Source organism: Salarias fasciatus, chromosome 6 (genome assembly GCF_902148845.1).
Source record: "Salarias fasciatus chromosome 6, fSalaFa1.1, whole genome shotgun sequence".
Classification (NCBI taxonomy): domain Eukaryota; kingdom Metazoa; phylum Chordata; class Actinopteri; order Blenniiformes; family Blenniidae; genus Salarias; species Salarias fasciatus.
The window spans coordinates 3,920,914-3,934,793 of record NC_043750.1 but is presented as its reverse complement, the minus strand read 5'-3'; the positions used below and the strand labels follow the sequence as shown (position 1 = coordinate 3,934,793).

Sequence of the window (13,880 nt, the reverse complement as noted above, 5' to 3'; positions counted from 1 at the left end):
AGCATGGAGGAGTATGGAGGAGCCCCCCCTCCCCCGCCGGGTGGATCAGGACTGACAGCAGAGCAGCAGCCACTGCCTGCCTGGAGAGCCTCAGACCGGCACCAGGCTTCCTCAGGTAGATTCCATTTTTCACTGTTTCGCAGCAGCAGCCACTATTTATTAACTCCGAGGACAGAGGAGACGCTGGAGGTATTGATTACTGTGTTACTGACTGGCCTGTGGCATTAAAACACAAACTACAAAACTTGTTTCACCTCCGTTTATTGTAAAAGTACAAAAAGATTTCAGGTTTTTGGCCATTTGTATGTTGTGGGGGATCTGAATTGTAAATGCTGTCGGTGTCGATGCGTCCATGACGGACTGTGTGATCATCTAGTCTCAGTTTTGTGTAGACAGAGTGGACAGGAGCGTTTGTGATATAGCTATTTCTGCACATTTAAAAACAAAACAAAACAAATTCCTGCTTATAATATCAAACTATCATAATTCCCAGAATTAAAGTAGCTCCTTTTCAGTTTTTTGGCTGGTCATGTGAAATATTAAGAAGCAACTCATATATCAAACGTACCGGTACATACCATTGATGGCCACCAGATGTCACTGTATGACAAGAGCATGAACATTTCTATTATTACCATGTTTGACAGACAGGGATGAGTATTATCAATTGTGTGATGTTATTCAATTATTCTTTTGACTGAAGTGACCAGAAAATGTGGAAATTTCCATAACGGCCTTCCTTTGACCTGTCAACCATTTAAAAATGCTAATTGAAGGATTGAAAAAAATGCAAAAATAAAAGCTTTTCCACGGCCAAGAGATAATATTTGAATATTAAAGAAGGCACCTCTGGATGTGAAGACTGCTCCCATGTTGGCACATCAAAACGTTTCCACAGTAACTGGAACATGAACAGAGGCCTTTGATAATGAAAATGTTCCCTGAAAGTGACCCTGCTGCCTTTAAAGCAATACTTATGGCTTGTTGTAGTAGATATTCATTGTTCCGACGCTGCTGCCGGTAAGTGTCGGATTGATGATCGCACTTCCTTGTTGAGCCGACATCGTGATCGGAGCAGGAGGAGGTGCTGATGCAGAGGAGGAGGAGGAGGAGGAGGAGGAGGAGGAGGAGGAGGGGGCGCCGGATCGACCCTCTGTGGGGGAGCAGACAGAGAAACAGACTGAGTTCTGACCCCGGATCAAACTAAACAGATGAAACAAAGAAACTCACAGTTTGCTGCACCTTCATAAGCGCTGGTCAGTTCGCGCCTGATTTTGTTGAATTTCATCGTCTCCAGAATCACATCGGTCACTTTCACAGCCAAGTCGTCGCCGTACTGGTCAATCATCACAGCTACAGTTCCTTCTCTACTTTTTCCCTCCAGGCGCTCCGTGGTAATTGGATTGCAGCCGTCCACCATCTTCAGTTTGAGGTGAAAGTGGAACCTCCCCATGTCTTCGGTCGGCAGCTCGTCCAGAGCCTTCAGGAGCAGCAGTGCAGCCGCCATGTCTGCTCACTGAGACACAGGAAGAGGAAACACACACTGTGTTTACTGGGCTCACGTTCATGAAAATCACGATTTCATTATATTTGCAGATGAGTCTTTTGTCATGCTTTTAAAATGTAAAGGTGCTGATTTGATCATAAATGCATCATTTTCAAACAATGTCTTATATCAGTCATTAGGTCTTATTTAAACTTCCATGTTTTCAAAGTAAAATGGCGAACCTCAGCTGCATTTAGGGTGTCTGTTTACATGACAACGGTGCTCAGTCACTGAAAGCGAAGGTTTTTTTTTTTTTTTTAAAAAACAACTTCTAAAAAATGCTCCGACTCCACCGTTGTGTAAAGGAAAATGTACATTTCTCAACACGCTCAGTGGAAATGCTGCTGCTGCTGCGGTCGATCGTTGTTCTGTACACGAAGGACGATCGCAGCGATGTTGACCTCCAGAGTGTCATGGCTCCCAATCCAGACTCTCCTGGATCCGGTGGTTTTAATCAACAGTAATAACAGTCTGATTTATTTTCAGTGTTTCTGCCGTTTCTGTGTAAATGAACATAGTTTTGAAAACATGGCTGTAAACATGAAACCTTTCTGAAAGGAAAACCCAAAAATGATGTTGTCACTTGAAATGTGTAAAACTAGATTCCACTCATGGAATACTTCTACTGCACTTTACAAACAGGCAGCAGGCCACTTTAACCTTAATCAGAAAACAACATGAAGTCATTGTGACTGGCGAGCGTCCGGGGTGGATCCTGTCCTCGTCCACAGTGAGCTGAGCTAAGGTGTCCTATAACCTGCACAGGATGGACGAATAACTCAAAAATAAATAATCGCTTCAGATAGTTTTCTTTGCTGTCAGAGAATCAAACAGAAGCCCCACAGGACAAAAACCAGCAAGAAGCATGTGTCGTTTCAAGAGTTTGTGAGCATCTTGTCTCATTACCTATAAACAATAAGCCAGGTTTTTTTGACCTATTGATCTCAAATCACTTGTGAATCCTGTTACTGCAGATTCTGATTCAGACACACTTCTTTGTTTTAGATTTTAATACTTTCAATGCTCTGAAACGCTTTAAATGTTTATTTGCAATCTGAAAGTTGGCATTTTTGAATGGGTTCCAATGAGACCGGGGATCTTTTTTATTTTATTTTATTTATTTTTCTTTCTTTCTTCTTTTAAACCTGTCCTGTCCAGCAAGGAAGCAGCAGAATGGGAGTCTGGCTGCTATTTTATATGTAACCGACCCGAAACAACAGCTTTTTTGCTCTTCCGCATTATCTTCATGTTTAATGAGCGGAGGTCGGATGACTTGACTGCAGTCGGACACTGGGGACTGTCCTCTCAAAAACAAATTACAGATACAGCTTCATCAAGATGATTTTTTGTGCGTTCGAGCGTTCAGAGCAGCTCATCCAGCTGCGCCCGCGCCGTGCGCGCACACTCCACATCCGCGCGCATCTTCAAGTTCATATTTACGCGCTAAACAACAGCAGATTTCATCAGTCAGGACCAAAAGCTCTATCTTAAAAGAAAAAGAAATGTTCAGAAACCTGTAAAACCCACCGTCTCCTTGGCGTCCTTCAGAGAGCTGCAGCGTCTGCTGGGAGAAATGGCGAAACAGAGGACTGTACTTTCAGTTTTGAACACACTTCCGGAGGAGAAGAGAGGAAACCACACCCTTCAAGGGCCCCAGTCTCCTCACTGGATCTTTAGAAAACAGTTTCTGCTGGGGGTGGTGCAGGGCCGGTCCTCACTCCTCTGCAGTCCACAGCAGGGAGCATGGAGGAGCCCCCGCCCCCCCCCCCGCCGGATGGATCAGGACTGACAGCAGAGCAGCAGCCACTGCCTGCCTGGAGAGCCTCAGACCGGCACCAGGCTTCCTCAGGTAGATTCCATTTTTCACTGTTTAGCAGCAGCAGCCACTATTTATTAACTCCGAGGACAGAGGAGACGCTGGAGGTATTGATTACTGTGTTACTGACTGGCCTGTGGCATTAAAACACAAACTACAAAACTTGTTTCACCTCCGTTTATTGTAAAAGTACAAAAAGATTTCAGGTTTTTGGCCATTTGTATGTTGTGGGGGATCTGAATTGTAAATGCTGTCGGTGTCGATGCGTCCATGACGGACTGTGTGATCATCTAGTCTCAGTTTTGTGTAGACAGAGTGGACAGGAACGTTTGTGATATAGTTATTTCTGCACATTTAAAAACAAAACAAAACAAATTCCTGCTTATAATATCAAACTATTGTAATTCCCGGAATTAAAGTAGCTCCTTTTCAGTTTTTTGGCTGGTCATGTGAAATATTAAGAAGCAACTCATATATCAAACGTATCGGTACATACCATCGATGGCCACCAGATGTCACTGTATGACAAGAGCATGAACATTTCTATTATTACCATGTTTGACAGACAGGGATGAGTATTATCAGTTGTGTGACGTTATTCAATTATTCTTTTGACTGAAGTGACCAGAAAATGTGGAAATTTCCATAACAGCCTTCCTTTGACCTGTCAACCATTTAAAAATGCTAATTGAAGGATTTAAGAAGTGCAAAAATGAGTTTTTCCATGATGATCACACTTCCTTGTTGAGCCGACATTGTGGTTGGAGCAGGAGGAGGTGGAGGAGGAGCAGGGGGGCTCCAGATCGACCCTCTGTGGGGGAGCAGACAGAGAAACAGACTGAGTTCTGACCCTGGATCAATGTAAACAGATTAAACGAAGAGACTCACATTGTTTCGCCTTCTCATAATCGCTGTTCAGTTTGCGCATGACGTTGTTGGAGCCAATCCTCTCCAGAATCGCACTGGCCACTTCCACGGCCGAGTCGTCGCCGTACTGGTCAATCATCACAGCGACAATCACATCCCTGGGCTGGCCCTCCTGGCGCTGCTTGGAAATTGGTTTGCAGCCAGGCACCATCTGCATGTTGAGGAAAAACTGGAACCTCCCCATGTCTTTGCTCGACAGCTCGTCCAGAGCGTCCAGGAGCGGCTGTGCAGCCGACATGTCTGCTCACTGAGACGCAGGAGGAGGAAACGCCGTGTTGGGCTCATAACCATGAAAAACACGAATTCAAGTCAAGACCTGTATTTATCCCAAGCCGATATGAATCCACCCCACGTCGACTCGTGAGCATCGCTGCTCAGCTGCTCAGCTTGTGTTTGGACCGACCTTGAATAATGAAGCTAGCTGACCTGATAAGATTGACTTTATTCATTTAATAGTTTTGCTGCACTTTATAAACGAACAGCAATCATTTGTGATCCGGCCATTTTTATCAGAATCAGAAACAACACTGATAGTGACAGCTGATCGTTCAGCTGAAAAGTTCAAATTAGCTTCAGATAGTTTACTTTTCTGACACAGAATCCACTGTGAAATTATAAAAATTGTCAAAGAGAACTTATAAAAAGCCGAAGACTATGTCTTCTGCTGTCTGTAGACACTACAGCAGAATTCCCCCTTTCATTCCAGTATTCTGCACTCGTCACCACGGGGCCTGACTCACCTAAACCAGTTTAACAGGAAGCTACTAAAAAATGTTTTACAACAGTAAGTTGATAAGTGATGGAGGAGTTTCACTGGGTTTCGTTCCTTCACTCCTGCTTTGTTTGTTTCTCGTTTAGACGAGCAGCTTACATGAGTTCTGCCGTGCTGTTCCTTGTCTTGGGATTCTGCCAACTGATACTTTGGAGTGCCGAGCTTGAATTTCTTTGTTGGATTTCACTGGAAAGGTTTTATGAGACTTTTGTACGTTTCATGTTTTTCAAACAGTAAAAAATTATTTGAAATATTGAGCAAAAATGTGTGTGAATCTGTAAGCACATTCACGAGTCGTTACATTTAGAACATGTTAATTGTAAAATTTACAACATTTCAATCAATGGCTCGTTATCTAAAGTGAGAGCAGAGCATATTTCATATCACCCATGTTTAAATCCAAGACAAGAGACAGTCACAGAACACCAGGACGGAAAAAAAAAAACTTATAAAAATAATAAAATGGATGATTGTGGAATTCTGGCATTTCTAAGAGTTGTAGAATACCAGAAAAGTCAGAAAAGTCATTTTCAAACATTTCTGTTGGTCATATTTCAAGAAGTTTCTTAATCACTGTAATTTGTGAAAAATTGAAAAATATACATTTTGAAAATCTATTTAGTTCTGACTTTGAGTGAAACATGCCTTTATACAGTCACCAGATGTGTCACAGCTGGATTTAGATTCAACAGTCTGCATTGCTCAAAACTTCTTATTTTTCACTGAATTCACAAAAACTAAGTTTTTGACTTTTTTATTGCATCAACAGAAACTGATAAATTAAATACAGGATGGAAAAAAAACCTGCTTCAGAGGCTCCACTCGTCAAACGACCTCTTTACTCTTTGGATTGATATGATATAAAGTTGGTAAAGATGAATATTCGTGCATCTGAGCGTTCAAAGCAGCTCATGCAGATGTGAACAACAGCAGATTTCATCACTCAGAACCAAAACCTCTTCATTAAAGAAAAGGAAAGAATCCTAGAAAACTTACCGTATCGTATGCGACCCAAAGAGAGACTCAAACGTCCGCTGGACAGAAAACGAGTGAAGTTTACTTTTGGTTTTCAGATTTCCATAAATGCAGAGGGGAGGAGGAGAAACTGCAGACAGTAAGACGTCTCAGAAACAGATAAGGAGCAAAGTGTATGATGATCCAGTCCATTCCCGGGAGTTTCAGGCGAGTCAACCGGGTTCATAAAGCTGTGTCTAAATGGAGATTTTTTTTATTCCAGTAGTTACACTATAAAGTGTATTAACAACCAGCAGCTCAGGGTCCTAATTAGAACATTTCATTGTAATTTAAGTATGTTAAGGAATCCATATTGTCATATTTGTGCCTCATTTTGGAATGGCGCCCCTTTTAACCAAGCTCATAGAACACACGAGGTAAAACTAATCCTCCCCCCTCTGATGATGAATACCAAAAGGTTTCTTTTTTTTAATCTTCCTGAAGCGATGAAACGTGAATGATTGATAGCATCAAACTGAACATCATACTAAACCTGTTTTATCAGTGCTGCCCAGTGTGAATAGAGGCCAAAAACAATACTCCATTGTCTTTATGATTCACTTCGGTGCCTCTAACAGGGCTGGAAAAGAGAAAACAGGCATGAAACAAGTGTCAAACACTCCAATATAACGCTCTGAATACCCAAACTGCACTTGTTTTCTTTCAATAAAGGCAAATGTGACAAGTATCTCACAGCTACAGATAAAGAGACGTGATTTTGGCTCAACGCGTTTCTCCGTCAGCCTTTTCCACCCAGCTGGTTCCAGATCGGAGCCAGAGCCGGACTCGGCACCGGATCCAGGCTACAGCTCAGCACCTCAGGCTCTGGACCGGGGCTACTGAGACCGAGAGGCCAGCGGAAATGCAGAACTGCCACTTTTAAAACGACAGCCAAGCGTGTAGCTACACTTTTGACTGAACAGAGACACTAAAATAAAGCAGCCGTGGAGTGAGGGAGAGACCCACAACTTCCTGTCACAGTTGACTTTAGCTTAGGTGCAAAGAGTGCGGACGTCAGTTTTAGGGTGAGGGTCACTTCTTCACTCTTTAAATCCCCCCGATGAGGGAGGGGCTTGACGTTTCCTCAGCAGAAGTGTCCACTCCTCACCGGCGGTTGTCAGTTCGGAGATAAGCAGCATGCAGTGTCATTTTGATACAGTTTGGGGAGCACTGGTCTGAACTCTCACATGCTGAGTGGAGAGAAGCCTGTGTGCTCAGCACTGCCCCCTACAGCGAGGCAGCGGGACTGACCACATCAGTCCGATTCAGTGAAGAACCCTGGAAACTTTTACAGTTTGTTAACGCCAGACGTTTCCAATAAATCCCTACACTGGAGGACCTCCACAGTGCAACAGCTGGTCATTAAGATGCCGGACCACTAGGTGGCGGCACGACATGGGAGAAGTGAAGTGAAGTAACCAGTGGGCAGAGCCGTAGAGGTTCTGAATAAACGTAGTGTGCAGTTCATGTAGGAACTAGACATCATGCTGTTTCTTTGAAGACTGAGGAAAACGGTACACACAGAAACACACACAGACACCTGCACCGTGAGGCCGAAGCACAAACCACTGCACCACCGTGCTGCTTACAGGATCAGGATTCTTTACTAATTTTTTCAGTTTCATCATCTTTACTGAGGTTTCTTATTTAAAGTGACTATAAATGGAGCAATAAAAAGTAAAACGGCTGTGCTTCGGAGATATTTTACAATACTACACTGCAGAATGGTTCACAATAAGCACAGAAAGCCTTTTTTTATAGTACGATACTGATCAGAACTGACAAGAGATTTTTAAGTTGAGTCATACAAACAGCAGACTTTTCAGATTTTGTTGATAACCTGTTTTTATGAACCAGAACAAAATAATTTGTGTTTTACTGCAACGTCAGGCTGTCTATTCTTTTTATCAACAGGTTTTTACTGTGTTGAGGGTTTGGCAGAGCTGGGGTGTCCGACGCAGCCGATTACGAATCTGAAACATTGAATTCACAGGTTGGACAACCGAGGAAAATCTGCTGACTCAGGAGGATCTTGTGGATTTCTGGCTGACGTCAACATTGAATTATTTTTTTTTCATTGCTGGAGCGAAAAAGCCCGAATCCAGCAGCCTTAAAGAGACGAGTCACCTTTGGCTCCAATAGCCCTCTGCTGTGTGAAAGCCTCCCACACCGACACACCCACACTTATTCTTGCCCTCCATGCTGCACCACATTATTCTTGACCCTCCCTTCCTTCCTCCCTTGATATACCAACAGAGAACGCCCACGGTGGATTTTAGAGGCCAAAGCAAAGGAACTGCCTGATCATCAGCTTCATACACACACACAGAAAAAAACACACACACCCACGCCGGGATAAAAACCTGGAGGACCCAGAGTTTCCACAGAAGAAGCAGCAGCTCCAAACCGAGTCTGACAGAGACGTTCTGACAGAGGGAAACCAGTGAAGGATGTGTGTTCCTGGACGGTCCATCACACTGCTGCTGCTGCTGCTGCTTCACCTCTTCGGCACAGGTGAGTCAAACGAGAGCGTGATGGGACGAAGCGACGGCGCCGGGTGGAAAGGGTCGAAAACGGTCAATGACGAGAAGAGAAGGACGAGTCTTACAATTCTGCCAGAGAGTAAAGAATGGAGAAATTTTGTTTCTCTTGGGATAACATGCGGATTAGAGATGGATTAGATCGATCTAAAACAATGTGTGTAAACATCCCGTTTTCTGGATTTAGAAAACTTTTGAATCAATTCTTTAAACAATGAATAGATGGTAGATCAGACGTGATCTCTTACAATATTTCAGTAATGAGTATCGAACCCGTTTCCCGTGCAGCCTGTGGCAGCTGTGCGGTACACTGGGGCCCACGTGGGAATCGAACCGTGTAAATGGGGACGGCCGGCGTGCCCACAGCGAGTGAGATCACCCGATAGGCCGGGGAACAACCTCAGGATTCAGGGGAACAATGGTCAATTGAAAAGAGGAGCGAGTTCTTCTGACTTGGGCAGGGTGTCCTTCCTTCCTCAGAGGAACACGCTGGGTGTATTCAGTACGCCACCAAACAATGGTTCACAATAGATCAGCTAAAAAAGAATATTATTTCACGAGATGGCAAAATTCAATTGACCCTCGCCTGTATTCTGCGGGGACCGGAGAGTGCGAGTCAGGACTCGGTGCGCCGGTGCCAGCATAAACATTTGGGGAGATGCAGCGTTTTATTCATCTTTTTTATCAGTGGACCAGGAAGCAGCATCACAGACATCCCGGAATGCTGGACACACAGAGGCAAACATTCAGAAAAGAGTGGCCTATAATGAAAGAACTTTTAACTCGTGGGGGAAATGCTGTTTTTATCACAGCTGGAACAGATCGATTAGAATTAGAATGTTTTTGTCTCATTCAAGTCTTTCTGAGACACTGAGACTCTCACAGATTGACAACGAGTCCAAACTGTGGTGTTTGGTTTATGGTTAATTATAAAAATATAAAGGAATATGGACACACACTTGACTGCGTAATACTTGCTTTAACCTTTTGTCCAGCTGGAGGTTTTTACCTCTTCGACAGAACGAGGCTCATCACAGAAAATGTGACCAAAAATGTTCGTTTCACTGCTGTTTTTTTCAGCTTAAATAAATTAAATGATTTCTTTTTTACAGCCAAAGCAAAAGAGAAAGTTAGTCTGAGTATACTGGCAACAACTGGATAGTGGAGCTGTAGGTCGTAGGTGGGTTGTCTTTCAATCGTAAGGTTGCGGGTTTGATTCCTCTCGTCTCTCCCTAATAAGCACATGCCAGAGTGTCCTTCAGCAAGACACTGAACAACCGAACTCCAGCGGATGGATGAAGTGATATGGTTTGGGGATTGACTGAGTCAGTGTTAAACTGATCCATAGCTTAATTTCATTCATCATCTTAACATAATATTTCAACAATTTATTCATATGAGAAAAAAAGAAAGTTCAACAAATCAGAAGAGACTGACAGACGTACAAGGATCCCTCCAGTCAGCATCTCTTCTGGGCATTACAACACGGGGGTCACTGACAGATTTAAGGGAGATTCTTTAAAGCATTCTGAAGGAGTGTTTACTCAGATCAGTGACTGATGGTCCTGCTTCCTCCCCTCCTCTGACCCCAGCTACCTCATCCCCCGTTTCCATCCACACCCGAGCGCCACCTCTCCCCGCGCAAATTCTACCTCCGTCGCCACTTCCAGCCATCCTCCCGTCTCTGCCCCCCCCTCCGGTCAGCCGCCCACCCCCGAAGCCCACCTCGGTCGGCGACCCGGCAGACTCCTCCTCAGACTGCCCCCTGAAGATGTCGCCCTCGGCGCTGGTGGTCCGGTATGTCAGATCTTAGTTTCTTCACGAGATTTACAGATTAGAAATGTGTAGAATACACTTTTTTTTTTAACACATTTCAACAGATTTCTATTCAATCTTTTTAAAAATGTAGAAATGTTCTACACAAATTTAGAAAGAAGCTGGGAATTGAAATTCTCCACTATTTATTTTACCAAGTGCCCTCTAGCTGGTTATAAATGAGAAAGGAACTTGACTGTACGGTTCTGATTCTGTTGCCTTTGGTCTACCTGGCCATCTTGTGCCTTTGGCAAAAAGGAAAATTAACTTTTTGTTCTTTTTTGGACTTTCCATCACTTAGTGTAAGTAAAATCGCAGTTGCAGTAATTTTCCCTGACCAATGATTGGATATTGCCCCAATTAGTTAAACTAGTGGACTTCCAGCTGCAGGTTTACAGGAAGAGGAGACAAAACTGCTGACTAATCGAAGTGCACGAGGTATATTTATAGAAAACTGATGGAGATTATCAGAATCAGGATGTTGCGTTGTGAAGATTCGTGGCATGAAAAGGCTGACAGAAGGTCCTGCATGAGCGGCTCTTAACTGCGTGTGAACTCTCTTTTCCACAGGTTTGGAGATCCAGTCACGGTGAACTGCTCTGCAGCACGGATTGGATTTCCTCTCCTGGGCTGGGAAGTCCCGCTGGTAATGAGAGCAAAGCTGTGTTTTCTGATGTATAGCTTCAAAAGTCCAACACAGACCCACAAATCCAGACACCGCTCAAACTATCACATGCTTGCTTTTCATATTTTTGATGAGAAAAATGTTGTACATAAGCATTTTGCATAAGAAGTGAAACGCTTCGTCCTTGGCATTGTAATTCTGAATCCTCTCTCAACAAACATGTCCTCCACTGGATCATCTGCAGGAAAAAAAAGGGCGTTTCCCTGTATAATCAAAGAGCAGGAATCAATACAATCTGTCAGGCGTGATAAGAGAACGTGACTGTCCAGTGTGTTCTGTGTTCTCGGGGTGGGGGTCCTCCCAGTTCAGACTGAATGAGGGACAGCTTGGAAAAACCTGGCCTTCCCTTCCTGGATCACCTTATTGTTTGTCACAACCAGTTCCAGACCGACTCGCAGTCTGTCTCCAGGACTTCCTTCAGCTCTGCACATATAGAGACTCAAACCAAGACCTGAGAGGGAAATTTAGAAAACTGAACTCACCAAGCACCTTTCCAACACGACACCACATCCTCCTATGAGGCTGAACACACACTCTTCAACACAGCTGTGGCATGTGGATGTCAGGGATGTTCAAGTAAGGCCTGCGGGCGAAAACTGACCCACAAGAGGCTTGAAATCAGTCCAGCAAACCACCAAGCAGTTTGGACATTTGAAAGAAAAAAGTTTTTTAAACAAATCTGACAAGAATAGCAGAAAACAAGACTGTGGTTGAAGTTCTGGTGATGCTGCCATGAAGGCGAGCTAGCATCTGTCCAGGTCAGTCTCCAGAAACATGCATAACAACAACAATTTGGCATTTCGGCATTTTTGAAGGTTGGTTACATGTTGAGAGTGTTGTTATTTCCCATAGCATCTGTTTGGATTTGTGCAAACGGACATTTTCATCATGTGCACTCTGCGTCACAATGAAGAAAAACTTTCCAGTTTGTTTCGATTTAAATGTTACGGCACTAAAAATGAAAGTGGCTCCTGAACCAAGATGTCTCTGCTGTGTGTTGAACCAGGATATACTGTTAAAAACGGAACAATGATGAAATTTCAATGTTTTGTTCTTAAATTCTCACTTTTTTTTCTTTTAAAAATAGTCTCGTTTTCAAATTAGTACATGTACTTGACAGATTCATTTACAGTTACTGATTAGCTATAGATAATTATGGAGTCACTTCACTGTTCCGTTCCACTCATCTAATGTGTAATCCGCTCTGTGGTCATCAGGAGGCTCCTCCCGCCACCACGGGGCAGTACGTGGTGTGGAGCGTGCCCAGCATGACGGAGTGGAGCATCAAGCCCGCGTGCTACGCCCTCTCCGAGGAGGGAGGGCAGTGCGACATCGACCTCGTCGTCACAGTCTACCGTGAGTCAACGCTCTTTGTTTTGCCGTTGTCGTTTCAGAGACGTTTTGCGTTGACTCTGCGTTTCGCCCGCCCGTCCCTCTGAGCAGAGCCTCCAGAGCGAGTGTCCCTCAGCCTGGTCAACCACACGGGGCCCCTGCTGGAGGGCGAGCGCTACACCCTGCAGTGCACCGTCCACAACGTGGCCCCGGTGGAAAAGCTCGCCGTGACCTTCTACAGCGGCGGCAGGGCGCTGGCTCGCCTCCGGTCCGGCAACAACACCGAGAAGACGCCGGTGACAAAGGTCTTCACTCTGGACATCAGCCCCGGCAAGGCCGACGACGGCGCCGAGTACCGGTGCGAGGCCCGGCTGGACCTGGGCCCCGAAGGACCTGAGCATCCTCCGGTGGTGGCGTCCAAACCGCTCGGCACCGCGGTGCTCTGTGAGCCAACCTTTACCGCCGACCAGTAGCTTCAGCGGCTCTCTCTCTTCCTGCCGTCTAACCAGGCGTCTCTCCGCCTTCCAGTCGGTCCTCAGCTCGACTGTCCCACCAAGCTGAGGGTGAGAGAAGGCGAGAGCCTCAACTGCGAGGTGGCGGGAAACCCTCAGCCGGTGGTCACCTGGTACCGAGACGGCCAGGTGGTGGCGCTGCCCGCCCGCTCAGACAGAAAGCACGCTGGGAAATACACCATCTGGACCAAAGGCCTGCTGGGACAGAAAAACTTCACCGTGGAGGTGGAGGTTCTCGATAACAGCGGTGAGTTCTCTCTATTATTTCATCCCTCGACAGAATCAGATTCCAATATATTCATTTATATCGAGAAGCGTCTCACTTCCATATAAAACTTGTCTGGTTCCTCAAAACTTATGAGGTTACAGAGATGAAGCTGTAAAAACATTTTTGGCACACAGTTCTGCTGCATTCACCAAGTTTCATAACCCTTCATGACCTGGAAAGCTTTATTTAGATTACAGAGATTTATCTGACTTTTTTTTTCTTAACCCGCGTTTGAGGAATGCTTCAAAAATGTATTCATGAAGTTCTCTCTTCATCTTTCCAGGAACTTCAAGTATCTGCAATCAACATTTCATATTGGCTGTTTCTCTTATTCAGACGATATTCTGGCTGTAAAGTTAAAGAAAAGAAAAACTCTTGATACTTTCCACATTTGAATGAACCGAGGGATAAAGTGTCTCTTCTCAGTTTCTGCTTTGCTTTTGTGGCACGTGACGTTTGTTTTGAGGGCCTCGGCCCTGGTACATGTTGAACCTGGAGGTTAGGAGCTTTAGTTTTATCTTCAGTTTATCTGCAAAATGTTCACATTTGAAGACTGAAAGCTGCTGTAAGGAAAAAACACTTTGATCCTGTTTGAAACTGCTCTTTCTGGTCCTTTCTACTCATTTCTTGCTGTAGATGATAAAAAGCTGAGA

At 44.6% G+C, this 13,880-nt stretch overlaps 1 protein-coding gene and 1 long non-coding RNA gene across 2 annotated transcripts; one reads left to right on the top strand and one right to left on the bottom strand.

Moving 5' to 3' along the window:
* Positions 1-3,524: 3,524 nt before the first annotated feature.
* On the bottom strand, positions 3,525-6,214 carry LOC115390673 (uncharacterized). Its single transcript, XR_003931701.1, has 3 exons — positions 6,058-6,214; positions 4,251-4,536; positions 3,525-4,173 (listed from the first exon to the last, which is right to left on the bottom strand). It is a non-coding gene; the product is annotated as an uncharacterized LOC115390673 (long non-coding RNA).
* A 2,121-nt stretch (positions 6,215-8,335) lies between these two features.
* LOC115390314 (intercellular adhesion molecule 1-like) lies at positions 8,336-13,596 on the top strand. Its single transcript, XM_030094120.1, has 7 exons — positions 8,336-8,589; positions 10,208-10,412; positions 11,001-11,076; positions 12,333-12,471; positions 12,559-12,891; positions 12,976-13,206; positions 13,511-13,596. The coding sequence occupies exons 1-7, from the start codon at positions 8,526-8,528 to the stop codon at positions 13,579-13,581; spliced, it is 1,119 nt and encodes a 372-aa protein (XP_029949980.1). The 5' UTR covers positions 8,336-8,525; the 3' UTR covers positions 13,582-13,596.
* Positions 13,597-13,880: the final 284 nt, after the last annotated feature.